The sequence below is a fragment of the Xyrauchen texanus genome, chromosome 16 (assembly GCF_025860055.1).
Source record: "Xyrauchen texanus isolate HMW12.3.18 chromosome 16, RBS_HiC_50CHRs, whole genome shotgun sequence".
Taxonomy (NCBI): Eukaryota; Metazoa; Chordata; class Actinopteri; order Cypriniformes; family Catostomidae; genus Xyrauchen; species Xyrauchen texanus.
This window is the reverse complement of record NC_068291.1, coordinates 23,951,558-23,978,097: the sequence shown is the minus strand read 5'-3', so window position 1 is coordinate 23,978,097 and position 26,540 is coordinate 23,951,558. Positions and strand designations below refer to the sequence as shown.

Sequence of the window (26,540 nt, the reverse complement as noted above, 5' to 3'; positions counted from 1 at the left end):
TTGAAGTTCAATCGCAACTTGATTATGCAGCAATACAATGATCCAAAACATAGGACTAAGTTCACCTCTGAATGGCTCAAAAGAAGCTAAATTAATGTTTTGGAGTAGTCTGTAGTCCTGATTTGAACCCTATTGAGATGCTGTGGCAGGACATGCTCGAAAACCCTCCAGTGTGGCTGAATTAAAGCAGTTCTGCATATAAGAGTGGGCCAAGATTCAAGAAGCGTTTGGTAGCAGTTGTTGCTGCTAAAGATTGCACTGCCAGCTATTAAGTATAAGGTGTTGGAAAACTTTTTGGCATAAAAAAATATTTGAAAACTGGATTTTGTGTTTACTCCGGTTGCCTTTGTTTCATGTTTTATCTCTTTGAACTTACTGTACTGTGATTTCATTGTGAATATATGTTTGTCTAATTCTGTTTTATTTAGCTGAACTGAAGTCAATTAACTTGTGTATTAATCAATGCTTTATTGATCATCTTAGATGTGCAAAAAGAGCTACCATTTGTTTTTCTGTTCATTCTCACTAGTTTTGGTGACGCAACCAGTAAGCCAATACTGTATTTCTCCCTCTAGCGGTCATTCAAGGTCATGCTTTCTCTTTAACGTGGCTGCGCTTACCTCATAGTTTGACTCGCGCTTTCAAGCGAGCATATGTCTTTGAGGAATCACAAACGGTCGACTTGAATAGGGATATCCCCTTTCTCACCACCGTTCCCCTCCGGCAATAGTTGGTGCATTTAGCAGGTAATACACCTTTGCTCGTGATACTTTCATTTTAAAGCACGTAATTGGTTTTTGAAGACCTCTCTTGCTAGCACGTCAACGAATTGGTTAGCATTTGCTAGCATTAGAGTTACATTATCTCTACACGGACTAAATAACTGACAACAACATATTCATTTTAGGGTGTGTTGTATATTTAGTTAAAAACAAGTATTACAACATAAATGTCCTTTTGTTATGTTTACCGTGAAGCGGGTTAGCTGGAAGCCCTGTTCATTTAGCCGGGAGTCGGCAATAAACACCAGAAAAAGATCAAAACAAACACCACAAATACTTTTTTTGTGGCCAATAAATGTGATCATGTATTTATCGAGTGAGCAAACAGAAAGTTACAGGTTAATACAGAACAAATTAAATATCCGCCATTGCCACATTCCTTTTATTTATGAGATGACGGTTTGATTCACTGCGGTCACAGCTGGACTGAACGTAACCAGCCAAATCTTCACTTTGCAAACTGCCATGCAGAAAATAAACCTGAAATAAAGAAGAAAAGTGTGAGGGGGCTCATAAAAGTCTGTCCTGGCTGTCTCATTCATCATGCACCACACAAGAAAAATCCAATAGTTTGAGCTCTGGAATAAAACATGCAAATATAGTATAATGTTGAATGAGATCTTGTCTAGTCCTAGATGTGTGGTCTGATGTTTTTCTTTGTGTGTGTGTGTGTGTGTGTGTGTGTGTGTGTGTGTGTGTATTTAGACTGTTCAAGTCCAGTGTGCACAATGCATTATTTATAATGGCAACATATTACTTTACAAGGTACTTTTTAAAGAGGGGTTGTGCCGTGTGTTATACAACATTTATAAACTGGTCTGTGCTATGTTTACAGGCTCATTCCTGTTATTCTGTACCTTTTTGAGCTCTGAAATATTAGTTTTCTATATTTCCGTCTTTGTTTAATATTTTTTAATTTTAAAATATTTAATAGTTTAATATTTTATCCATTTATATTAAGACTTGTATGAGGGGCATACAAATGGAAAACTGATTTAAATCCATAACAGAAATGAACCTACAGACCTTTCCACATTGGTTTATAGACTCTAAACTCAATGTAGAAGTTATGAAATGATGTACATCCTTATCTGTGAATGCAGCTTCGTGTATTTTAGAGTCATATTACTTGCATAAGTTCCTTATTTCAACATGGTATATCATTTGTGGCAAACTTGTGTTTTATGTTTGTCACTTCTGGTTTGTTCAAAGGTAGATGGAGGTGTTGGGAAGGTTTTTTAAGTGAGAGACAGCAGCTGATGCTGTCAATCTGGTTGGGGTCTCAGGTGAAAAGTTGGAGAGAAAGGGAGACGAGGTGCAAGGATGGAGCAGGCTCATAGTTTACTGCTCAATGAAGAAGCCTGCAGTCAGCTGAGGGAGCAGCAGAGGCCCGAGTTTGTTTTTGAGTGGCTGCATTTCCTCAAAAAGCTGCTCCCCGCAACAGACCGGGTGAGTTGAGTGCTCTTACAAAAAGCTCTCTGTTTGAGAAGAAATGCTGATTCGTTCTGTCTGTCTCTCTCTCTCACACATAGACAAGAAGCCACTTTGAACAGACTCTGGTTATTTTTGTGCCTATCCACCGGGCTTTTTAAGTGTCTGTCTGTTTCTTAATGGTGAAAGGCCAACAAACCCACAAAAGTATGTTTGTCTGCCAATCAACTGAACAATATGTTGTTGTCTTATTTGTGAGGCAGGCTGATGTGAAGCAGAACCAGAAGCAGCTAGTGGAGCAGCTGACAAGGGTACTAACAAGTTCTCCAGGCCCCCCGACACGCTGGCTGCTGGCACATTGTCTGGCACTGGTGTTCCGGTTGGGCGACTCCCTCACGTGCAGCCTCACTGTGGACCTCTGCAATGACATCATCCGGAGCAAGGACGACTCGCCCAGCTTCCTGCCTACACGACTGTGAGTGCAATGCGTCATAAATGTACATCCTATATGCTCATCGTACACACACCCCACCTAATGCGCTGCAGATGGGCTTCTATCACAGATTGATTTGTTACTTATTGCTCCCTACAGGGCAGCTGTTGCCTGTTTGGGTGTGTTGTATGAGCAACTGGGGCGACTCCTTATCAACTCATTTAAAGAGACAGTGGCAAACCTTCTGAAAGCCATGAAGAGTGCAGAGGTATGTTGAGATCAGATGTTTGTGATTTGCAGTTCAGCTAAATGCAGAGATGTGATTGTCCTTGATTAGAAAAAAAATATGCCATAACATTTTATGTGACTAATGATTTGAAAGCATGACCAGTAATTCAAGTATTTTGAATCATTACAGACAACATTTTCTTTATTTTGACCTAAACAGTTAAGGGATACTTTACCCAAAAATGAAAATTCTGTCATCATTTTACCCTTATGCCATTCCACTTGTGTATGACTTTCTTTCTTCTGCAGAACAAAAACAAAGATTTTTAAAAGAATATCTCAGCTCTGTAGGCCCATACAATGCAAGTGAATGGTGATCAGGCCTTTTTGAAGCTGCAAAAAGGATATAAAGTCAGCATAAACATTATCCATCAGACTATATATCTAAAATATATCTTTTTTTTTCTCACAGTACATCTTGTCATTGCAGTCCCTAGGCACCATCATGATTTCAAGCTTGATTACACTTCATTGTGCTTGACACATGCACAGAGCTAGATGATGGTATAGGAAGTGTAATCAGGCTTAAAATCATGATCGCCAATGAGACTGCTGTCAAGATGTACTGTGATACATATTAGTGCTATTAATAGTTGTTTTATATTTGATTATTGTACAGCACATTGTTAAATAGTTTTAATCATGCTTTATAAATAAATTAAATTTGATAGGAAAAGAGTTATATTTTGGTCTGTTTTAGGGCTGCCCCCTGATAGTCGACCAAACGTTAGTCGATGAGCGGAGTTTTGGTCGACCAAGTTTTGATTGGTCGGTTGGTCGCAGGAAAAAGAATCTACTTCATCTGTGCACTCTCTACCGGCCGGGTATTTCGTTGTCCATGAAAATACATAATGTGTGTGAATACATTTGTTTTGTTCCCTCCTTCACATTATATATCGTAATATCCAATTACATCGGCAATCCCAGGGCTGAGGGATCAGTGAGTATTCTTGCTTTTGTGATTTTGCATTGAAAGTTTAATTCATTTATTTAAAAAATGAAAAACTTAAATCAATCAATTTCTAAATTCAAATTGCACTCCAAACGAAATGAAAAAGCAAATACATAAATAATAAAGTGATAAAATAATTATATATATATATATATATATATATATATATATATGTAACCGCCTTTCTATTTAACATCAGGCAAGTCTCCGCCTAAACATGCAGGCGGAAAATTACTTGCACAAATGAAGACATAAAAACAATTCTAAATGTAAAAATAATAATTATAATGATGATAATAATCACTGAAATATAAATCATGGTTCGAGGTGAAAGTGTTTTTGTGTTATTTTATATATTCTGTATTATTTTACAGGCTGCAGAGTTGCGTCCACAATGAACTGCTCTTTGGAAATAAAGTGAACTGAACTCAAAACACCACCTGAGCGGAGATATCAGAGGTCATTCGCAGAACTCCTAGATGATACTGTTCTTGCAAATAAAAAAAATTAAGAAGACCGAAACAAAGAAAGAGGGAGAACCTTTTACATGCGCGTGTTCCACGAGACCGCACGACTCCGTATCAGCGTGTCATACATGCGCATAGACGGCTTTTCTGTCATCTGTTCTTAATAATATAATAAAGTGTTTCTTCAAGCACGTGTCTGTGTTTCTACGGGCAAAATGTTTTTAATATTAATTTGATAATAATAATAACAATTTAATATATTAATGGGAAAACAAGCCACATATTGTCGACATGGTCAAAGGCATCAGCTAATGGCGGTCACTCTGACCATCATTGATCCCAGAGATCATCATCTGTCGGCACAACCCTAATGTGCATTTCTCTCTATAAATTAACAAAATGTTCAGACAGTCTCCTTGCTGGTTTTTCCGACACATTCAGAATCATTACCGCTTTTGCCGGTGTCACTGTGGCTTTATGCGTGGACTTGTAAAATGTATATTTTAAAGGATTATTATTATGAAGTATTTCTCTGTAATGTACAGTAGAACAGTGTTCGCAGTGTTACTTATAGCATTCTTTCTCAGCCCTGGAACTTAAACTATTTTCTGATGCCCCCCAAAATATATTTAAGTAATTAAATTAATATCATAAACGTGTGACAACTAGTCGACTAATGGCTTAAATTAACGCCTAATAGTCGACTAGGAAAATCTTTGGTCGGGGCAGCCCTAGTCTTTTGTAACCCAAAACAAACAATCATTTCAGAAGACATTGATTAAACCACTAGAGTCTGAAGGATTATGTTTATATTGACTTCATCTGCTTTTTGGAAGTTCAAAGGTCTGATCAACATTCACTTGCATTTTATGGACCTGCAGAGCTGAGATATTCTTCTAAAAAATCTTAGTTTGTGTTCTGCACAAGAAAGAACATCTGGGATGGCATGAGGGTGAGTAAATGATGAGAGAATTGTCATTTTTGGGTGAACTATCCCTTTAAGTGCCTCTCAGTGAAGAAATGGAAGGTAGTTTTTACTTCTGTGATTGTGCCATGGTTGTTTATTTAAAATAAGTGTGTAATTTTTCAAACGTTAAAGGAAAAGTTCACACAATAGTTACATTTTATTCTTCTGTGAATCACAAAAGATGCTGTTACGCAGAATGTTAGCCACTACTCACTTACATTGCATCTTTTTTCCATTCAAATTAAGTAATCGGTGCTTAACATTTCCTTATGTGTTTCACTAAAGAAACAAAGTCAGACAGTTTTGAAACAATTCAAGGGTGTGTATTCTTATCCCAGATTAATATGCAGAGACAACTGTAGATTGAAGTTCATAGATTGAACATTGTAAACACTGGCAAAGCATTGTTTTGACCCACCTGACATTAATTTGTAGCAAGTCTGTTGGTTTACTTAAAGAAAGTAGCACACAAATGATGCACTTCACCTGTGAAGACAAGGACGACTAATTATATGTAATCCAGAGGATAATAACTGAAATTAATGTTACATTGTGTGTATTATGTGTCCAGTCTCAGGGCCGCTGTGAGATCATGTTGTGTATTGAGAAGATTCTGAAGGGTTTAGGTGTGAGTGCCGTGTCCTGTCACAGAGACATCTATAAAGCTGCCCGCACCTGTCTTACTGATCGCTCAATGGCTGTGCGCTGTGCTGCTGCAAAGGTATTGATTATTTAACCAAATCCCTCAGTTTCTAATCTTATGTCTGTATGACCAAAAAAATAAAAATATCTGACAATATTTAATAGTGTGTTTGGATGTGCACGCCCTATTTGAGTGCATTATGCTTGTCAAACATCTAGATATTTATTTTTCATAAGGCCTTTTCAGACCAGAGGCGATGCGATAATGCAAAGCGATCGCACATTCACACTTAATTTATAAGCAATTTTACACCAGTATGGTAGGTGGTGCCAAGCACTTTTCAGCTGGTCCACCCTCTGCCCATCACAAATGAGAAGAACTTGACAAGTTTGCCAAACAATAATGGAATCATAATATGAAAAACAAGCAAACAATTTGTCTAGCGAGCCAGTCGCTTTGTCAGCATGCAAATGTTTTCACCAGGTGTGAATGCTTCATAGGAAAATGCTTCTATTCAAAGATTCTGTTCTGTTTTTTTTTTTGCGGTGAGAAGTTGCGTTTGGTGTGCAAATGCCTTTAGGCTGTAGTGTAAATGAATTATTTGTTTTCCTGTCCATAATGTTGGATATAACTGTTTGAGCCTAATCACTCTTGGCATTTTAAAAGAGAGGATAAATGGACTCCTTCGATTACTGGATGTATTTAAAGTGTAAATTATGTATCTTTGGTAGTGTCTTCTGGAGCTGCAGAGAGAGGCTGTCTTTCTGTGGTCCACAGAGCTGGAGAATGTGGCCACTCTTTGTTTCCGAGCCTTCGAGGGCTCAAATTATGATGTAAGAGTTGCCATTTCAAAACTGCTTGGCACTTTACTAGCATCGGCATTGGAGCCCAGACAGGCTATAGGTAGGTGGATTGTACTCAGTAGTGTTAGTACCATCCTCAGACAATAATAAGCTGCCCATGGATATTGTGAAAACCTTTCTTTTATGTCCCCCACATACTGCCTTTTTTTCAATTGTAACACTCATCTTACATCTACTCTGCAATCTCCTCTATCGTTTATCCTCTCGCCTTTCTTTCACTCCTCTCTTTCCTCACTCATTTCTCACTCTCTCTCCCATACTTCTCTTCTTTTCATTATCTACCCTGTTCCCGTATCTCTTGTCTCAGCTCCAAGGCCAGGCTCCAAGCGCAACACCCTAGAGGAGGTGATGGAGCTGCTGAGTTCTGGTTTTCTTCGGAGAGGAGCTGGCTTCCTGCGGGCCAGTGGAGACATGCTGAAAGGCACTAGCTCTGTCAGCAAAGAAGTGCGCGTGGGCATCACACAGGTCATTTGTCCTCCTAAATTCCTTCTCTTCTAATGAGATACATCCTTGTACATGACACCGCAGAGACTCCCAGCACGTTGAGGCACCTGCTACACTCCGTGATCCACACAAAACTTACCATGTGCCCCAATGAGAGCGAGAACCACTAATCAAGACCACAAGGAGGCTACCCCATGCTACTCTACCTGTTACACTTCAGAAGTTAATCGATCACAACTTTATTGACCGCCATTTCTTTCACAACACTAATCGCTCCCCTCAAAACCCCCACACACTTCTGGTTTCTTCACAATAAGAGCTTCCCTTTTGCCCTTCGGCAAATAGTAATGTGTAATTTTAAACAGATTGTCACTTATTCAACTGATATCCAGCACAGAGGTATACATATGCATAAATACATTTTTGATGTCTGAAACTTAACACTACTCTCCCTAGCAACCGGGCCAATTTGGTTGCTTAAGAGACCTGGTTGGAGTCACTCAGCACACCCTGGATTCGAAATCGTGACTCCAGGGGTGGTAGTCAGCGACAATATTCACTGAGCTACCCAGGCCCCGCCTTGTCAGACTTAACAAATGTGTGAATTTCATTGCATTAACAACAACAAGAAGAAAAAAAAACTTGTGGCATCTGCAAACAAATGATGTTAGAGCTTTTTCCAGAACTGACTTCACAGTATATTTACAATAATATATCCTTTTTTTATATATATATTTGAATGCTCTAGTTTAACGTTTAAATACTATATGTCCTCTCTTCCTTGCAGACATGTGTGGTGTTTGTGTCCATTCTGGGCGGTGCATGGCTGGAGACACACTTCTCCTCTTTTCTTTCTCTTCTTATGGAGTGGCTATCTCACACACGGGTGACACAGTGCATGGCAGATGCTGTCGCCTGCCGCTGCTGTGTCTCCTTCATACTGCGGGCCACTCTTGGCAGTTTGCTGGGGGAGAAGGCCCAGATTGCAGCTGCCAAGGAGATCTGCCAAATTATCAGCAAACAGAAGAGGGTTTTGGGTAAGAGACTGTGGGACAAATATGTAGATCACTTATGATCTTGATTGACATTGATAGGATATTGAATATTTAGACATTTAACTCCTGTAGCTTCATCTGTTTGTCTATGTGTGTATCAGATGCAGCTCTTCACGAAGGGAATGTGGAGACGCGAGTGAGCCCTGCAGATGTAGCAGCTAGTCCGCATGTTCTGGTGTGTACCCTCCTGGAGGTGGGCAGTCTGCTGCAGGATCTGAGCTCCACCGCTGCCCCTCTGCTGCAGGACACTAGCATAGGTTTGTCATGCATTCCCCCTATACTACCAACAAACACTGGGATCCCCCATTAAATCAGATTTTTAAGAAAAATGGAAGTGGTGGGTGGTTGCCAGGACATTGCTAGGTTTTTGCTAGAGTGTTTGGTTGATTTCTTTCTGACCCAAGCCAAAAAAGCAGATGCTCAAATCTCTCAAGATATTTTGGTCCCTAGATATCAGGTCTCTTCCATGTAAGTTTATTCATTATTTTTTCATCTGGATATGTCATTCGATTAGATTTCTTTATTGTCATTGTAGCACGTACAGCAACATCTTATGTGGCTCAATCCAACCAGCAGCTTAAAGGTTTAGTTCACACAAAAATGAAAATTTGTCATCATTTACTCACCCTCATGCCATCCCAGATGTGAATGACTTATTCTTCTGGTGTTTTTTTTTTTTTTTTAATTTTATAAGAATATTTCAGTTCTGTAGATCCGTACAATACAAGTGAATGGTGACCAGAAATTTGAAGGTCCAAAAAGCACATAAAGGCAGCTTAAAAGTATCCATACGATTCCAGTGGTTTAATCTAAATCTTCATAAGTAATATATATATATATATATAAACTCTCATAGGTGGTGATATGCATGAAGATTGCAAATCACCAAAACAAAAGAAGAATGTGAAAAGTGGAGATTTATAGTAACATAATTACTTGAATATTGATCGATTTCTTACCCACACTTAACATATCTCTTCTGAATATATTGATTTAAACACTGGAGCCATATGAATTTCTTTTATGCTGCCTTTATATGTGTTGTGTTTTCTGTGGAGTTTGTTATTTTTTATTATTATTTATTTATGTTTAATTCAAATGTGTACATTACATTAAAGTTACAACTGTTATAAGGAATGTTTGAGGTTAGTAGCCTAATGGTGTAGTGCCTCTTTAAGAGATGAGTGTGCTGTGGAACATGTGACCGGAGTTCACTGTGTGAAAAGGAAGCGCGATTCATTGAATCTATAATGACTTCAATCCGGTGTGCAGCCACTTGGTGAGCTCTCTTAATTTTAAATGTTTCTTGTCTGCTTTATGATATACGCTTCATGTTGTCTGCTGTCACCATGCTATGTTGTTGTCTGTGTTTGTGTCCGTTTCACGTTAAAGATAATGCTATGCTCCGGTAGATCTAAACAATCTAACGTGAGTTGACTGATAAATATATCGCTATGCTTCAAAGTTATAAGTTGACGAGGTAACCGTGAGACAAAGCTAACATTAGACTTACTTAGAACATCGCTATACTAGACATGTCCAGTTGTTTACTTTATTTGAATTTATAAATGTTTGAAGTATGAATCGCGGAACGGTATTTAATGTGAGTAATGTTATTCTTCCTGGTTTGCCGCGGAGCATTCTGGGAATTGTAGTTTCTTGCTTGCAGAGGTTTGGTAGGATTTGAGTATGGTGTATAATGTAAAGTGTGAAACGTGTATATGATAATTGTGAAATTATTATTATAGCATATTAATATTGTTATAATTAGTATTTTGATTAATGTTATTTATTGTTGCATATTGTTGTTATTATTATTATTATTATTATTATTGGGCTATTGAATTGTGTTTTCTTCACATGAAAATTGAAAAGTTGTATTCTTCTTATTTTCTCAGGTTTATTACCTGGTTATTTATTAGTGAGAAAAATAAACAAACAAAAGTGAACCAAGAAAAACCTGAGTAATATCCTTTTGTACACTGGGTTGCCCTTTCCGTGGGGAGAACACGGAACAATATGTTTTTTTGGACCTTCAAAGTTCTGGCCACCATTCACTTGCATTGTATGGACCTACAGAACTGATATATTCTTCTAAAAATCTTCATTTGTGTTCAGCAGGAGAAAGTAAGTTATACTCATCTGGCTTTTAATTTTTGGGTGAACTATCCCTTTAATAACAAAATACAAGATTAACATCACAGACAGCAAGAAGTGTTGTTCGTGCAATATAATAAACATGTAATATAATACTGTATAAATATAATATAAATGCAGCTGCCAGTAATCGCATACTTCTCAACAAGCTGCATGATTTGAGGGATCATTCATGCCCATGTCAAAACTATGCAGGACGAGTTACACGTTGAAGTTTATTACTTGGGGTTAGGGATTTGAAAAAGCTAACACACTTGGGTATGAGCAATCGTAAAAGTGATCCTTGCCATAGCAAACACCACTAATAGTGTGTATGGATGTTTTAAACTCAGGTGGAGGGTTCAGTGATTTTATTTTTTTTCTTCAAATGTATGGGATTTGCAGCCATCCTTATATGTTTTTGTAGGTTGTGATGTTGCCTTTTTTGATTGGTGTATTTAGCCTTTTAATTATTGGGTAGTTTTGATATTTTGTCGACTTTATTGGCATGGGCAACATTCTGCTTTATCAAACAGCTTTTTGATGGTGATAAAGAAGAGGTTTGAGGAAACCTATTAGGATCAAACTGTGTCTAACAGAAGGATATTTTAAATGTGTGCGTGTGTTTCTGAGCATAAAAAAAGCTGTATTTCTGGATTCAATGTAAGAATTAGTGTTTGAAAGAAGCCCATACCTACAGCCAGTGAGAGTATCTGCCTTTTAATGGATGGGTCACAGTATAACCAATATGAAGTAGTGAGCATTGAAAGTTCCTTCAACTGCAGATTTAATACATCCAGCCTGTTTTAGAGACACAAGCTGTATAAAAAATCCAGAAAGTGTTTAATTGATCTCAGATTGCTAATCTATGATATCCTGATTTTTACTAAAGCTGCATTTATGTGAAGTATAATAGGTTTTCTCATTCTATTTTTCATTCTTTCTCACAGGGATGTTGGACACTGTGATCTCTGTTCTCCTCCACCCCAATGCATCTGCCCGTCTGGCTGCTGCTTGGTGCCTTCGAAATGTTGCCGTAGCAATGCCTGCTCAGGTGGCTGTGTTGCTAGACCGCTGTGCAGAGAGACTGAATGCCCTGAAGTCATGCCCTGAGGCTCTGGCTGGGTATAGTGCTGCAATTGCAGCTCTGCTTGGAGCTGTACAGCTCTGTCCACTGGGAATACCACACTCCAAGGGCAAGGTGTGAATAAGATCTGTGTCTACATGTGTCCCATGGCTCCTTTGAGCACATAGTTGCATTGTTTGTCTTTTTGTTTTCAGTTATTTTTGGTGATATTTGGGTTACATTTTATCCAGTATCACAAGATTTGCAGTTGTAGTTAACACTCAAATCTTAAATGTACAATCAATTATTGTTGTCAATAGAATCTGTACTTCGGTACCAAGTCGGTAATAAAATAAAAAGATGTCATGATACCAGTGTTCCTGCAGTACCGAGCACAGACTCAATCTAATACCTGCATGCTGTCTGACTGACACATGACTGCTTTCAAATGCTCACGCGCTTAATTGAGCGTGTGCTCTTTTACTCCTTTTAAACTGAAATGAACAATTAATCAAATTAAAATTGTGATGTATTCTAGTGTTATTATTAAACTGCGAAAGGCTGCAGTCTTAGTCTGTGTTAGCTTTGTTCTTTAAATGAATATGCGAAGCCGACTGCTCATACACTGGAAACTCCACAGACTTGCCTTGTATGAGTTGACAAAGCAGAGCACTAAACCACTGTGAAGTGTGCAGCACATGAAGACTAAATATTTAAACACAGCATTTGCTCTTCTACGATCAAACTGGGCCATGTAGCAAACTGTTTATCCATCAGTAGAAGTGAAGTTTACATCTAAACCACATGCTAAATTAAAAGCGTGATTTAAAATAAAGGCAAGAAATATATTAAAGTATAGTAAAATATAGTAGTCAGTATAGTAAAATTAATCATAATTAATAATGATACTGAATACAGTTTGTTAAAAAGTTCAATGATATGTTAACCGTATATAACAGTTTTTTTTATTTTTTTAAGTTTTAAGAGTTAATTTGAGTACTGAGTGACTCCAGCCAGGTCTCCTAAACAACCAAATTGACCCAGTTGCTAGGGAGGGTAGAGTCACATGTGGTATAATGAACCACATAATGTGGTTCGGTCTCAGTGGGGCCACGTGATTAGATGCACGGGTTGATGGTCTCAGACCGTGGAGGCAACTGAGATTCGTCCTCCACCACCCGGATTGAGTCACTACGCCACCACGAGAACTTAGGGAAAAAAAAATAGTTAATTTGATTAGACACAATTTTGGGGCACATGGTGAGTTGTGCGTGGATGCCGCGGTGGATGGCGTGAAACCTCCACACGTGCTGTGCCTCCATGGTAACGCGCTCAACAAGCCACGTGATTAGATGCACGGGTTGACTGTCTCAGACGTGGAGGCAACTGAGATTCGTCCTCCACCACCCGGATTGAGTCACTACGCCACCACGAGAACTTAGAAAAAAAAAATAGTTAATTTGATTAGACACAATTTTGATGATGAAATTAAAACTGGAAAATTCTGGAAAAATAATAATAATAAAAAAGGAAATATTTTCAGTAGGGACCTTACTAAAAACACTTAAGCAGTGCATACTTAAATTAGAAATACTTGAAGGAAACACGCATTAATCGTTTACACTTTGAAATGTTACTTTAAATAGGTTAAAGGAGTGTGTTCAATAGCGGATTACCCATATTAGTATATTTTTGCTGTGGTATTGAAATAGGTATCTAGAACCATGACATTTCACTGGTATCAACTACTGAAATTGTGATATCATGGCAACACTACACTTAGTATTTTTTAGTTAATGCATATTTGGCAGTCGCTTAGCACTTTTACTGACACCAAGAGGCGTGAATCCAGCATTACACAAAAGCAAGAGTTTTCAGTTACAGTTGCCATTGTAAAAAAAAATTAAAATGCACTGTTCGCAGTGAGCCATGAGGAATGTTTTTCATAAATGAAAGTGTCTGATCAAATTTGTATTTGGTTGGTCATGTGATTTCAATTTAGTTGCCCCCATGAGGTGACCCACTCCATGTAAAACAAAACAGATTTTCTTAGGCTTCTAATATGTCTGGAGTCTTCATGTGAGTGTACATGATTTTAAATATATTAAAAAAAAAACAGTATTCTGTCCTATTTATTTTAGGGTAAACATTTTAATGAGAAAAATACTGTAATAGTGTAATTTAAGGGGAAAGCAGAATTATTCCCAATTTCAAAAAAAAATTTAATACCAAAAATCCATGGAATTATGTCCCTCACATGATCATCTGTCTTCCTCATAACTATTATTGGTGTCATATTTGCGACTATATTTCTTATATGATGAACACTTATTTGAACACTGTTTAACTTGATTCTGATGGACTGAATGCAGGTCGTTTTGACCCTGGCTGAAGATCTCCTGCGTTCTGCCGCTCAGAACAGTAGAATCTCCATCCAGCGCATTCAAGGAGGCTGGCTACTACTCGGTGCTCTCTCTACACTGGGTAAGAATAAATCCTCAGGCTTTGTTTAATTTCAGAATGTCCACATTGACAAGATTTGACAATAGATACTACATCATAACAGCCAGTGAGCTACAATTTTGCCTTTTCTTTGCAGTCAAGGCTTTGTTAGACCCGCAGAAAGCTATTTCAAGCTTCCTTCTTTCTGATTGTTTTCTTCAAGGTCCGACTGTAGTGGAGCATCACCTGCCTCGAATGCTGTTACTATGGAAATGTGCCTTCCCGCAGTCTGTGAAGGACTTGGAGAGTGAGCTGCGGCGTGGAGACTCCTTTACCTGGCAGGTGACCCTGGAGGGCCGAGCAGGAGCATTGTGTGGTGAGAATCTTTTACACCTCCCAAGTCTTACAGGCTTCTCACTCCTGTCTCTTTTTCTTTTTTCACTCTTCAGTGTGTATCAGTCCATCTGCTGATCTGCTCCCTTGACATCACAGTAATAAACTTTGTTTTCAGCTCTTTGCTTTACTTAAAACAGAAAGAAACATCTATCAGGATATTTGGTCTATATAGTTTGTGTTCTTTACGTCTGTTATGCATGTGTGTCATTTCCCATTTTAGCTATGAAGAGTCTTTTTGTGCACTGCAAAGACCTCCTTAAAGATGTCATCAGTCGTCTGCTTCCTTTCTTGTCCTGTGCAGTGGCCCTGCTCACTCAGTGAGTGCTTCTTGGTTGTTTCATACAAAAACTGAGCACCATAAAGTTATTTATGGGTAGTTGATGCAAAAAGTATCCATGAACATTTTCTTTATCAACATCAATATTTTAAGTTAAAATGTATATAAATGTATAAGCGAAAGTGTATATATTAAAAACCACAACTGTCACCATTTCTTTTATTTTTACTTATTATTATTTTTTTGCATTTACACATTTTAAATTGTCCTGTGGTGTGACAAAAATATTTCATAAAGTACAAATATTCAATGCAGTCTGTCAGTTAATATGCTGTCTAAAAGCTTCATTCATAGCAATTATAAAAGAATTAGCAACATGTTTGTGATGAGGAGGAGGGCATGGCCGGCTCTGAATCAGATGATCAGCGCGAGAGCGAGATAAAGAGGGGCCGTAGACACCAGTTCAAGTTCGAGAGAGATGCACGTGGCCGCATTTCACGTGTGTCTGTGTTAGTTTGTTTTATGTTGTTTTTAAGTACATTTTTATCAGTAAACCTTTATGTTGACTGTTCAGCCGGTTCTCGTCCCTCGCTCCTTGCCCATCCTTAAACTGTTACAGTGGTGCCAAAACTCAGGAGGGAGGAAGGATGCGCTGTCCTGGAGTTTTCGTCGCTGCCATCTGCCAGGGGAGCAGCCACGGCCGTCTGCCTGGTGACTGAGTGGTCGCTGCCGTCCGCCGAGAGCTGAAGGAATCGCTGCCGTTCGCCGAAGAAAGGGAGGAGCGGTTCTGTCCGCCAGGGGCTAGAGGACTCGCTGCCATCTGCCAGGGGAGGAGCGAGCTGGTGTCTGGCAGAGGAGCAGTTGAGGACCGGGCAACAGCGCGTCCGGGAGCCAGCGAACAATTTCTTCTCTCTCTCTCTGTGTGTCTCCGCTTGCCCTTTCCCTCTCCTTATGCCTCACCTCTTCCCCCCCCCAGGTTCACAGGAGGCGGGGTGGACCACTGGCTGACAGAATGGCTGGAAGGGAAGCGTCTCCCCTCCAGATATTGGGGGGGTGTTAGTCAGACCGGTGGCGCCCCGTCCTGAATCGGGCGGGGGAGGTGTGTGACGAGGAGGAGGGTGTGGCCGGGCCATGATCAGCGGGAGAGTGAGATAAAGGGGAGCCGCAGACGGCAGTTCTAGAGAGAGACGCACATGGCTATGTTGCGTGTGTGTCTTTATTATTATGTTTTATGTTGTTTTAAGTTAATTTCTATAATTAAATTTTACGTTGACTGTTCAGTCGGTTCCCACCACCTCCTCGCCCGTCCTTATACTGGTACAATGCTGTTTTAAATTGTTTTAGATGGAATATATCATATCACACCGCAGGACCAACTTTCCAAAAGGATTTCATGTCAACTATCCTAATAGACAGGATGTTCTAATAGACTGCATTAGAAGATAATTATATGATATGATATTTAGTGCCCATCTCCTCATTTAGGCTGCCCTTGCTCATCAAATCCTACGGAAACCAGATAAAAAATGCTGCCACTGTCTTCAGATTGAGAGTGTATGAGATCCTCACATTGCTACAGCCTAAAACTTATGAAGGTAAGCAAAATATAAAATGAAAAAGACTGTCGGCCTGGATAATGTGCTGCTGGGTGATATTTTATGTATTTTGAGCCTTTTATGGGTGGTTTTTTCCTTAGTAGTGAGGTAAAAAGTTACATTTAAGATGCATCATAATGTGCTTTGAAATCCAAGAGAGCTGATTGGATTCTCATTTACATAACTCATAATCAGATATGGAAGGTCAGCCATTTGATTGCCCATACCTTGTTTTGTTTACTTTTAATTTGGTTTTGTTGGCTCAGAGAGCTTTGGCACAGTGTTGAAGCAGCTGCTGAATGATTTGACTGGGCCAGAAATCACCACATGCGCCGAGCTGAACTTGCTGCCTACTCTGTGCTTCAGCCAAGACCTGGCACTGCTGGGACCAGGACTACAGGATATGGATCAGCACTATATCGAGGAGCAGGTCAGCATCACAGCCAGTTCAGCTTCATAATGACCAAATGTTATCACTAACATGATCGTGATGGATGGATGGATTAAAGCTATAAATAAATGAATATTCTGTCCTCATTTATTCATCCTCATATTGTTCCAAACTCAATGACTTTCTTTCTTCAGTGGAACACATAATTGATGTTAGACCGAATGTTAGCCTTAGTCAATGTTTATTTTCATTGCACATTTTTACATACAATGGTGACTGAATAAATGATGACAGAATTTTCATTTTTGGTTGAACTTTCATTTTATACCCAGTTGTGTTTGTTCATCTTGTATTTGTCTGTTTGAAGCTCCATGGAGGTGGTTCTGGAGGTGGGACTTTAGAGTATGACCCTTTTACCATTTTTGAGAAGACTCAGAAGGTTCCCACCCCCCTCCCTCCAGCCTCTGCTCTAACAGCAGCAGCTGTCCAGCTATTTGGAGTCATTTTCCCCCACCTGGGCATCCAGCAGAGGTATGTTCACCATCACCAGAGTACCTCCTGCTCTGTTGGTTGATATGATGGTCTGTCGCAAAGATGTGGCTTTTTTAATAGCTTTCTGCCATTCGCTTGTGTGTGTGTTTGTTTTATTATGTGTGTTTGAGGGCTCTCACTTTGGAGTGGCTTTATGTTAGCTCAATTGAAAGGATCTTTGAGAAAACAAGCGATACACTGAGGTCCACAAAGACTTCAGATCATTCAGTACATTTATATGGGACCTTTATGCAAACTATGCAATGAATAGTTTGTATGTGCAAACTATCAAGTAACCCTGATGAACTGTTAAACATAAATGAATAGTTAATCAGCTGTTGTCTATATACTTGTTTTCTGAAGCTTTATAATACCTTTTTTTCCCCTAATGATTGAGTTGCACACATAGTGCCCCACATTTTATTCCGTGTTTGTATAGTTTGTTTGTTTGTTTTACGTTATGTTCCCTGAAATGTGGATTTGTGTACACTAATCGTCCATGTTGATAAACATCAATAAAGTAAAGTCATTTGAATTGTTAGATGTAACTGATGCTGTTATTGATAGGATAATGCTTGCTGGAACTTGTCTTAATGAGGACCAGAGGCTTTTTGAAGCACTTTCATATGCGGCATAGCCAAATTTGCATAATATGGGGCTGTTCAGGCCCTGTCTCATGCATTATTATATATATATACACTCACCTAAAGGATTATTAGGAACACCATACTAATACTGTGTTTGACCCCTTTTCGCCTTCAGAACTGCCTTAATTCTACGTGGCATTGATTCAACAAGGTGCTGAAAGCATTCTTTAGAAATGTTGGCCCATATTGATAGGATAGCATCTTGCAGTTGATGGAGATTTGTGGGATGCACATCCAGGGCACAAAGCTCCCGTTCCACCACATCCCAAAGATGCTCTATTTGGCTGAGATCTGGTGACTGTGGGGGCCATTTTAGTACAGTGAACTCATTGTCATGTTCAAGAAACCAATTTGAAATGATTCGAGCTTTGTGACATGGTGCATTATCCTGCTGGAAGTAGCCATCAGAGGATGGGTACATGGTGGCCATAAAGGGATGGACATGGTCAGAAACAATGCTCAGGTAGGCCATGGTATTTAAACAATGCCCAGTTGGCACTAAGGGGCCTAAAGTGTGCCAAGAAAACATCCCCCACACCATTACACCACCACCACCAGCCTGCACAGTGGTAACAAGGCATGATGGATCCATGTTCTCATTCTGTTTACGCCAAATTCTGACTCTACCATCTGAATGTCTCAACAGAAATCGAGACTCATCAGACCAGGCAACATTTTTCCAGTCTTCAACTGTCCAATTTTGGTGAGCTCTTGCAAATTGTAGCCTCTTTTTCCTATTTGTAGTGGAGATGAGTGGTACCCGGTGGGGTCTTCTGCTGTTGTAGCCCATCCGCCTCAAGGTTGTGCGTGTTGTGGCTTCACAAATGCTTTGCTGCATACCTCGGTTGTAACGAGTGGTTATTTCAGGCAAAGTTGCTCTTCTATCAGCTTGAATCAGTCGGCCCATTCTCCTCTGACCTCTAGCATCAACAAGGCATTTTCAGCCCACAGGACTGCCGCATACTGGATGTTTTTCCCTTTTCACACCATTCTTTGTAAACCCTAGAAATGGTTGTGCATGAAAATCCCAGTAACTGAGCAGATTGTGAAATACTCAGACCGGCCCGTCTGGCACCAACAACCATGCCACGCTCAAAATTGCTTAAATCACCCTTCTTTCCCATTCTGACATTCAGTTTGGAGTTGAGGAGATTGTCTTGACCAGGACCACACCCCTAAATGCATTGAAGCAACTGCCATGTGATTGGTTGATTAGATAATTGCATTAATGAGAAATTGAACAGGTGTTCCTAATAATCCTTTAGGTGAGTGTGTATATATATATATGTAAATGCAACAGTGGAGAGGAAATGATACTGACCATATTGAGGCCACCCGTCTTCCTGCAATGCACCCTTCATCCCTTGATGCACCGCTAGCAGCTTGCCAAGAGTTTTTTCTTTCTTTTTTTGAATTGAAGAGTGATAAAGATCTTCAGTTTTCTAGAAGCATGCTGTTGACTCAATCAGCTCTCTTGCCCCCTATGTCGTGAATAAGTATGTTGTGAACACAAATTCGGGCACTAGGAAGGGTGTTGATCCACTGAGCATTGGGACACTTATGACTCATTCACCTGTGACACGATTGTGAGATCGTGCTTTTAAACACAACTGGTATTAATCAGCAACATCGCTTTATAAATAACAATATTGTGCATTTTCATTGTAGATATTAAATGTTCATTGTTTTTATTTAAGATAAATGACAAATGAAAAAAGAATTGCACAAAGGAGTGTAGTTCTAATCTTCTTTTAACAACTCTAATATTTAAAAAATGAAAATGTCCACATTGAAAATTATTAAACTCTTAAACTCTGGGGACCTGAGAAAAATCGAATATCAAAAGAAAGCTCTCATTTTCAGGAATCTGACTGAACAGTTTATTTGTTAAACTAATACCACAGTTTCTAAAGCTTTTCAAAAGAATCACAAAGTAAAATATGATTTCTGTAAGACATCAAATACAAACGTCTCTTGTATGCGCCAATCACTGCTACTGTAAGCCCCAAACAGCTAAAAACTTAATACCTGCTTTTTTAAAAAAAAGAGCTATTTTTTACTTTTCTGTGAAGATAAGTGTGAGCTTGTGTGAATAATCCAAAATTGTATGCAAGTGTCCAGAACAAAATTTGAGATCCAGTAGGTAAAGCATGCTAAACAAATAATCAGAAATATGTTATAAGCTGTTGATGATAAAATACATCATCACAAAGGGATCTCAGTTTTCTAATGACGCTAGATTGAGCTGCTAGTCAACTCAAGAGGCTGAGATATTAAATGAAACAATGGAGGTGGTACGTGAAATAAAAATCCCCTCTTTGAGGGATAAAATGAGCTCCACCTACATTTCTGATTGGCATTTTGGGATGGAAGGTGATAGAGGGGGGAAAAAAAACTTGCTGCCATCTAGTGGAATAAAATAAGACAATTTGGAGGGAGGTGGAGTGAATAAACCAGAATTACATTTGAAGTCAGAAGTTTACATACACCTTAGCCAAATAAATTTAAACTCAGTTTTTCACAATTCCTGACATTTAATTGTGGAAAACATTCCCTGTCTTTGGTCAGTTAGGATCACTACTGTATTTTAAGAATGTGAAATGTTGGGGGGCCTGGTTAGCTCAGCAAGTAAAGACGCTGACTACCACACCTGGATACTGGCCACTCCAGGGCGTGCTGAGTGACTCCAGTCAGGCTTCCTAAGCAACAAATTTACACAGTTGCTAAGTTGGGTAGAGTCACATTGGGTTAACCTTCTTGTGGTCTCTATAATGTGGTTCTTGCTCTCGGTGGGGCACATGGTGAGTTGTGCGAGGATGCCACGGAGAATAGCGTGAGCCTCCACACAAGACACGTAATAAGATGCACAGATTGACTGTCTCAGACACGGAGTCAACTGAGATTCATCCTCCGCCACCCGGATTGAGGCGAGTCACTACACCACCACGAGGACTTCGAGTGCATTGGGAATTGGGCATGCCAAAATTGGGGAGAAAAGGGGAGAAAATCCCCCCATACACTTTTACATACACTTTGTTAGTATTTGGTAGCATTGCCTGTAAATTGTTTAAATGGGTCAAATGTTTTGGTAGCATTCCACAAGCTGCTCACAATAAGTTGCTGGAATTTTGACACATTCCTCAAGACAGAACTGGTGTAACTAAGTGAGGTTTGTAGGCCTCCTTGCTCGCTTACACCTTTTCAGTTCTGCCCACAAATTTTCTATCGGATTGAGGTCAGGGCTTTGTGATAGCCACTCCAATACCTTGACTTTGTTGTCCTTAAGCCATTTTGCCACAACTTTGTAGGTATGCTTGGGGTCATTGTCCATTTGGAAGACCCATTTACGACCAAGCTTTAAATTCCTAGATGTGTTTTGTGATGTTGCTTCAATATAGCCACATAATATTCCTTCCTCATGATATCATCTATTTTGTGATGTGCATCAGTCCCTCTTGCAGCAAAGCACCCCTACAACATGATGCTGCCACCCCCATGCTTCACAGTTGGGGGATGGTGTTCTTCGGCTTGCAAGCCTCACCCTTTTTCCTCCAAACATAACGATGGTCATTATGGACAAAAAGATACATTTTTGTTTCATCAGACCAAAGGACAATTCTCCAAAAAGTAAGATCTTTGTCCCCATGTGCACTTGCAAACTGTAGTCTGACTTTTTTATGGCAGTTTTGTAGCAGTGGCTTCTTCCTTGCTGAGCAGCCTTTCAGGTTATGTAAATATAGGACTCGTTTTACTGTGGATATAGATACTTGTCTACCTGTGTCCTCCAGCATCTTCACAAGGTCCTTTTGCTGTTGTTCTGGGGGATTGCACTTTTCGCACCAAACTACGTTCATCTCTAGGAGACGGAATGCGTCTCCTTCCTGAGTGGTATGATGGCTGCATGGTCCCATGTTGTTTATACTGAAGGACTATTGTTTGTACAGATGAACGTGGTACCTTCAGGCATTTGGAAATTGCTCCCAAGGATGAACCAGTCTTGTGGAGGTCCACAAATTTTTTTTTCTGAGGTCTTGGCTGATTTATTTAGATTTTCTCGTGATGTCAAGCAAAGAGGCACTGAGTTTGAAGGTAGGCCTTAAAATACATCCACAGTTACACCTCCAATTGACCCAAATTAGCCTATCAGAATCAAAATTAGGCTTGACATAATTTTCTGAAATTTTACAAGATGCTTAAAGGCAGAGTTAACTTGGTGCATGTAAACTTCTGACCCACTGGAATTGTGATATAGTAAATTAAATGTGAAACAGTCTGTCTGTAAACAATTGTTGGAAAATTACTTGTGTCATGCACTAAGTAGATGTCTTAAACATCTTGCCAAAACTATAGTTTGCTAATATGAAATCTGTGGAGTGGTTACATTTGTTTAAATTACTTCAACCTAAGTGTATGTAAACTTCTGACTTCAACTGTACATGCTTACAAAATTAGAATATTCACCATAAGATTGTAAACATATACAATATTGTTTATGTATAAAGTTTAATAAAAAATAAATATTATTTGGGGTGGTTGGTGAAAACAATTAGACACATTTTTGCAATTAGTTCACAGTATGTGTAAATGGGAGCTTTTCAATTTGAATGTGGAAAAAATGACCCAAAGTTGAAGAGGTTAATGAAAGAGCATTTCTTTTTAAAGAGAAAGAAGGCTTTGAGATCATACACCGTATTTACACTTGCGCTGGTCCTCTTACAACTTGAGAGATTTCGAAAGATCTGATTACATTTTCTGTTATGGAATATAGTGAGCAACGATGCTCCCTTTTTTAGGAATTTTTAGGGAGCGACTATTTCAATTTGAGACAGCCCTAGAAATGTCCGACTCTCTGACCAGTGGCCTGATTACTGAACAAGGGAGCTGATTGAGAGGTTTGAAACGTTTTCAAGAGCATTTTCCGAAAGGAATAAACTTTGGTTCCCCACCCTTGATATTTAAGCTACGTATATGCTATGGTAGGGGTGGGTGTTATGCCTTGCCCTTGATCAAGGCACTTAACTCCAGGTTGTTCCGGGGGATTGTCCCTGTAATAATTGCACTGTAAGTCGCATTGGATAAAAGCGTCTGTCAAATGCATAAATGTAAATGTCAATGTGTTATGACCAAAAGTGTAAGTAGTAGTATACAGTATATCACAGTATATTTTTGACTCGAAATTCAATGAAACAACAGAAGTTTATATTAAAATAACCATGTGTTTAATGCTCATTTCAGATCCAATGAATTGAATAGAATTGTCATTTTATTATTTTCTCTTTTTATTTGGAACTTAATGCATGCAAACCAAAAGATAAAGAGCATTCATAGCAAATTAATGATTAAGTTTGGCATCATTGCAAAAACAGCAGCTTTACTTTATAGTTTTCTAGATTAATATATCTTCCGCTGTATAAATAGTATGGCCAAAATTCTACCAGTAGACACCTATTGTATGTACCATTCAATGTTGTATACTGTCACATCACCCAGCCCCATGCTATGATAGTGTTTAAGGCCTTTATCTCCAAAAGTAGCTGTGCTCTGATCAGTACTTGTGAAAATGATTTACTCTGTACACTTGGTAAGGGTTGGGTCAGTTTTGTGGTATAATTGCTATATTTCCTGTCTCAGGGCTCAGATCCTAGAGCAGTTCTGTGGGTTTGTGAAACAGCTTAAAGGAGCCCGGCAACAGACAGTTCAGATCCATGTAGCTGCTGCGTTCTGCTGCACTTTGAAAGTAAGAATATATTTTGACACATAAAATTATTTTAGAACCATTAAAGTCACACTGTATATAAAGCCCCCCCCCTTTTCTCTGTGTAGCGTTTAGCATCAAGTCAGAGTGATTTGGGTCCAGAGGAGGTACAAAAACCGGCCCTGTCTCTTCTATTGGGGGCGCTAGAAGGTTCAAACCCTATGTTGCGCTGCATGGCTGCGGAGGGTTTAGCCAGACTGGTGCAGGTTCTTAATGACCCCAGCTTTACTGTTTCGATCACTCTCATGAGCTTTGACAAGTGAGTATCTGCCATAATGATGGTGTTTGTTTTCAAGCCCATTGTAAACAAAGACTGAAAATGAATTTAAGCGGCTAAATAGGGTGTAAATGCATTTCAGAATGAAGACAGCGAGGGATGCTATCACACGTACAGGTCATGCTTTGGCACTCGGAGCTGTCTACCGCTACCTGGGTGGTATTAACTCCATCCAGTTCCTCAGTGCCTGTGTTGGGGTCCTCTTCACCCTGTCCCAGGACAGCACCTCACCTGAAGTTCAGGTACACACACCACCTGACCTGATGCATATAATCAATATATAATTATAGGAAATCTAATCAGGATGTGACATTTGTTTTGCGCTTTATTACTTATTGTTATTAGAGTGAAAGAAGATTGGTTCACTTAAACTTTTAGTAAACTGTGTGTGTGTGTGTGTGTGTGTGTGTGTGTATATTGCAGATGTGGGCTCTCCATGCTTTGTCTATGTTGGTGGACCTAGCAGGGCCTCTGTATCACAGTCACCTGGAAGCCAGCTTTACTCTGTTGCTTCGATTGCTACTCTCAACGCCACACACACATGTGGAAGTGCAGCAAAGCCTGGGTCGCTGCCTTAATGCCCTTATTACCTCCACTGGTCCTGATCTGCAAGGTGATTACACACTTATGTACTCATAAACATTTACACATTTACAAAGTTTGTTCATTGTGATCATACTAGCAAGACTTCGAACACACTCTGTTCTCTCTGGTTATAATATGTTAATATATCTGGATGTCCCCAGGTGAGGGTGCAGGTGTGTGTGCGGTGAGGACCTCATGTTTGGTGGGCTGTGCTGTGATGCAGGACAGTCCAGACTGTCTGGTCCAGGCCCAAGCGATCTCTTGCCTCCAACAGCTACACATGTTTGCTCCACGCTTCATCAACCTGGCTAGCCTGGTCCCCAGCCTCTGTGTAAGGGATCACATACTGCACAATACACTTAACACACAATTATACTGAGAAAAGGACAGTTTGACAACATGAAACAATGCATTTAACCTCTGATTTCCTGTATTTCATAATACATAATATGTAGCTGGACATGTAAGATGGGAATTAATCTAATTATTAATTATCTATTGGGATTTGATTGGATCATGAAAACGACTGTGGTTGCTTCAGCAAAAAAGCACTTCAAATTTTACATTTTGATTAAAATATCAAAGATATGAAAACAAAAACATGCACACAGATGAATTGTGCACAATTAGACCAGGAATATTTAGAAGGAAAGCTAATGGGGTCAATTTTGAATTCTTTGGTTTTCACAGAGTGTGGCTAGTGTTAAAATTCAAGGAGGACATAATATTTGTTAGGTGGACATTTTACTTTATGGAGTAGTTCACCCAAAATTTTAAATTCTACTAGAATTTAAAGGGATAGTTCACCCAAATATAAATTATTTCATCATTTACTCACCCTTGTGTTGTTCCAAACCCACATGATTTTCTTTCTTTCCGTGGAAAACAAAAGGACATGCGAGTCAGAATGTTAATTTCAGTCACCAACCATGCACATTCTTTGTGTGGGAAAAAAAAAAAAGATGCAATAAAAATGTATGGTGACTGGTGGCACCTAATATCTCCTTTTGTTTTTTCACAGAAGAAGGTCATACAGGTTTGTATCCACTTGAGGTTGAGTAAATTATGTCAGACTTTTCATTTTTGTGGAACTACCACTTCTGTGGTATACAAAAGGAGAAGTTTAGCAGAATGTTCAAGATGCTCTTTCTCAAACAACAATAGTAGTCGGTGATAGGGCTGAGTATTGATACTGAGTTCCCGATTCGATTCAGATTCACAAGCTTTTGATTCCGATCTCGATTCAATTCGATATTGATTCAAATGGTAAATTTCTGTTACAGTGTCAATTTTGCCTTTCTCTCTCTCTCAGCTAATGCTCTTAATTATTAAGGAACCTTCTTGTCAACCATTTTAGGTACAATTCGAAAATATTAATATTACAAATTACATTTTATCATTAGTTTTAATCAAATTGATTATGTTAGCTTTAAATAAAAATTCAAATTCCATTAATTTCAATGACTTGAAATTGAATATATTATGTTGCTTATATATTTTTGGTAAATGTTATTGTTTACTTGCATAATTTGTACTATTTACAAGTATTTACATTGATATGTAGAACATGTGCTTAATCAGTACCGGCTCTTTAAGCCAGTAAGCATCAGAGAGTGAGTGGAAATAACGATAGAGCATGTGTAATTTTTTTTTTAGTGCATCCATGTTTGATTAGAATTAAATGTTAGTTTTTTGTTGTTTTTAATCAACATCTGACTAAAAAATAGATATTAGAATCAGAATATTAGGAGAGACATTAATCAATGACATGGATCTGTAGATATCGTCGACACACGAAACAAGTCAAACTTTTACTCTCAACACACAGTGAAAGGACCTCTGTGCTAATAACGTCTTCTGCTCTATACTGCTCTATCATTTACTAGCAAGTGGCTAATCAAAGACATTTTTAGTCGCATTGCATGAGATTTGGTTGCACATGCGAGAGATTTACTTGCATTATAGAGGGTTACCATATAGTGACAGATCAATCTTTGGATTTAAGAATCTATATTAAGATCATTCAAACGAAGATTGCGATGCATCAGAAAATCTATATTTTTACCCACCCCAGTTGGTGACCAGTGGCTGTCAAGCTTTAAAAATGGCAATCACCA

At 39.0% G+C, this 26,540-nt stretch overlaps 1 protein-coding gene across 5 annotated transcripts in view; it reads left to right on the top strand.

Moving 5' to 3' along the window:
• Positions 1-614: 614 nt before the first annotated feature.
• LOC127656683 (HEAT repeat-containing protein 5A) overlaps positions 615-26,540 on the top strand; it is a 44,065-nt gene continuing 18,139 nt past the window's right edge. For 3 of the 5 annotated variants that reach the window (XM_052145118.1, XM_052145115.1, XM_052145119.1), the window contains exons 1-21: positions 635-746; positions 1,999-2,231; positions 2,477-2,688; positions 2,806-2,914; positions 5,892-6,041; positions 6,695-6,866; positions 7,134-7,291; positions 8,058-8,307; positions 8,427-8,582; positions 11,412-11,662; positions 13,900-14,011; positions 14,193-14,345; positions 14,586-14,682; positions 16,128-16,237; positions 16,504-16,667; positions 16,996-17,159; positions 23,438-23,543; positions 23,630-23,820; positions 23,921-24,080; positions 24,262-24,451; positions 24,585-24,754. In XM_052145118.1, the coding sequence (XP_052001078.1) occupies positions 2,106-2,231; positions 2,477-2,688; positions 2,806-2,914; positions 5,892-6,041; positions 6,695-6,866; positions 7,134-7,291; positions 8,058-8,307; positions 8,427-8,582; positions 11,412-11,662; positions 13,900-14,011; positions 14,193-14,345; positions 14,586-14,682; positions 16,128-16,237; positions 16,504-16,667; positions 16,996-17,159; positions 23,438-23,543; positions 23,630-23,820; positions 23,921-24,080; positions 24,262-24,451; positions 24,585-24,754 (3,201 nt within the window). In that variant the 5' untranslated portion in view covers positions 635-746; positions 1,999-2,105. Of the gene's footprint in view, positions 747-1,994; positions 2,232-2,476; positions 2,689-2,805; positions 2,915-5,891; positions 6,042-6,694; positions 6,867-7,133; positions 7,292-8,057; positions 8,308-8,426; positions 8,583-11,411; positions 11,663-13,899; positions 14,012-14,192; positions 14,346-14,585; positions 14,683-16,127; positions 16,238-16,503; positions 16,668-16,995; positions 17,160-23,437; positions 23,544-23,629; positions 23,821-23,920; positions 24,081-24,261; positions 24,452-24,584; positions 24,755-26,540 lie in introns of all 5 variants that reach the window. The other 2 variants (XM_052145117.1, XM_052145116.1) reach the window with 2 other exon arrangements.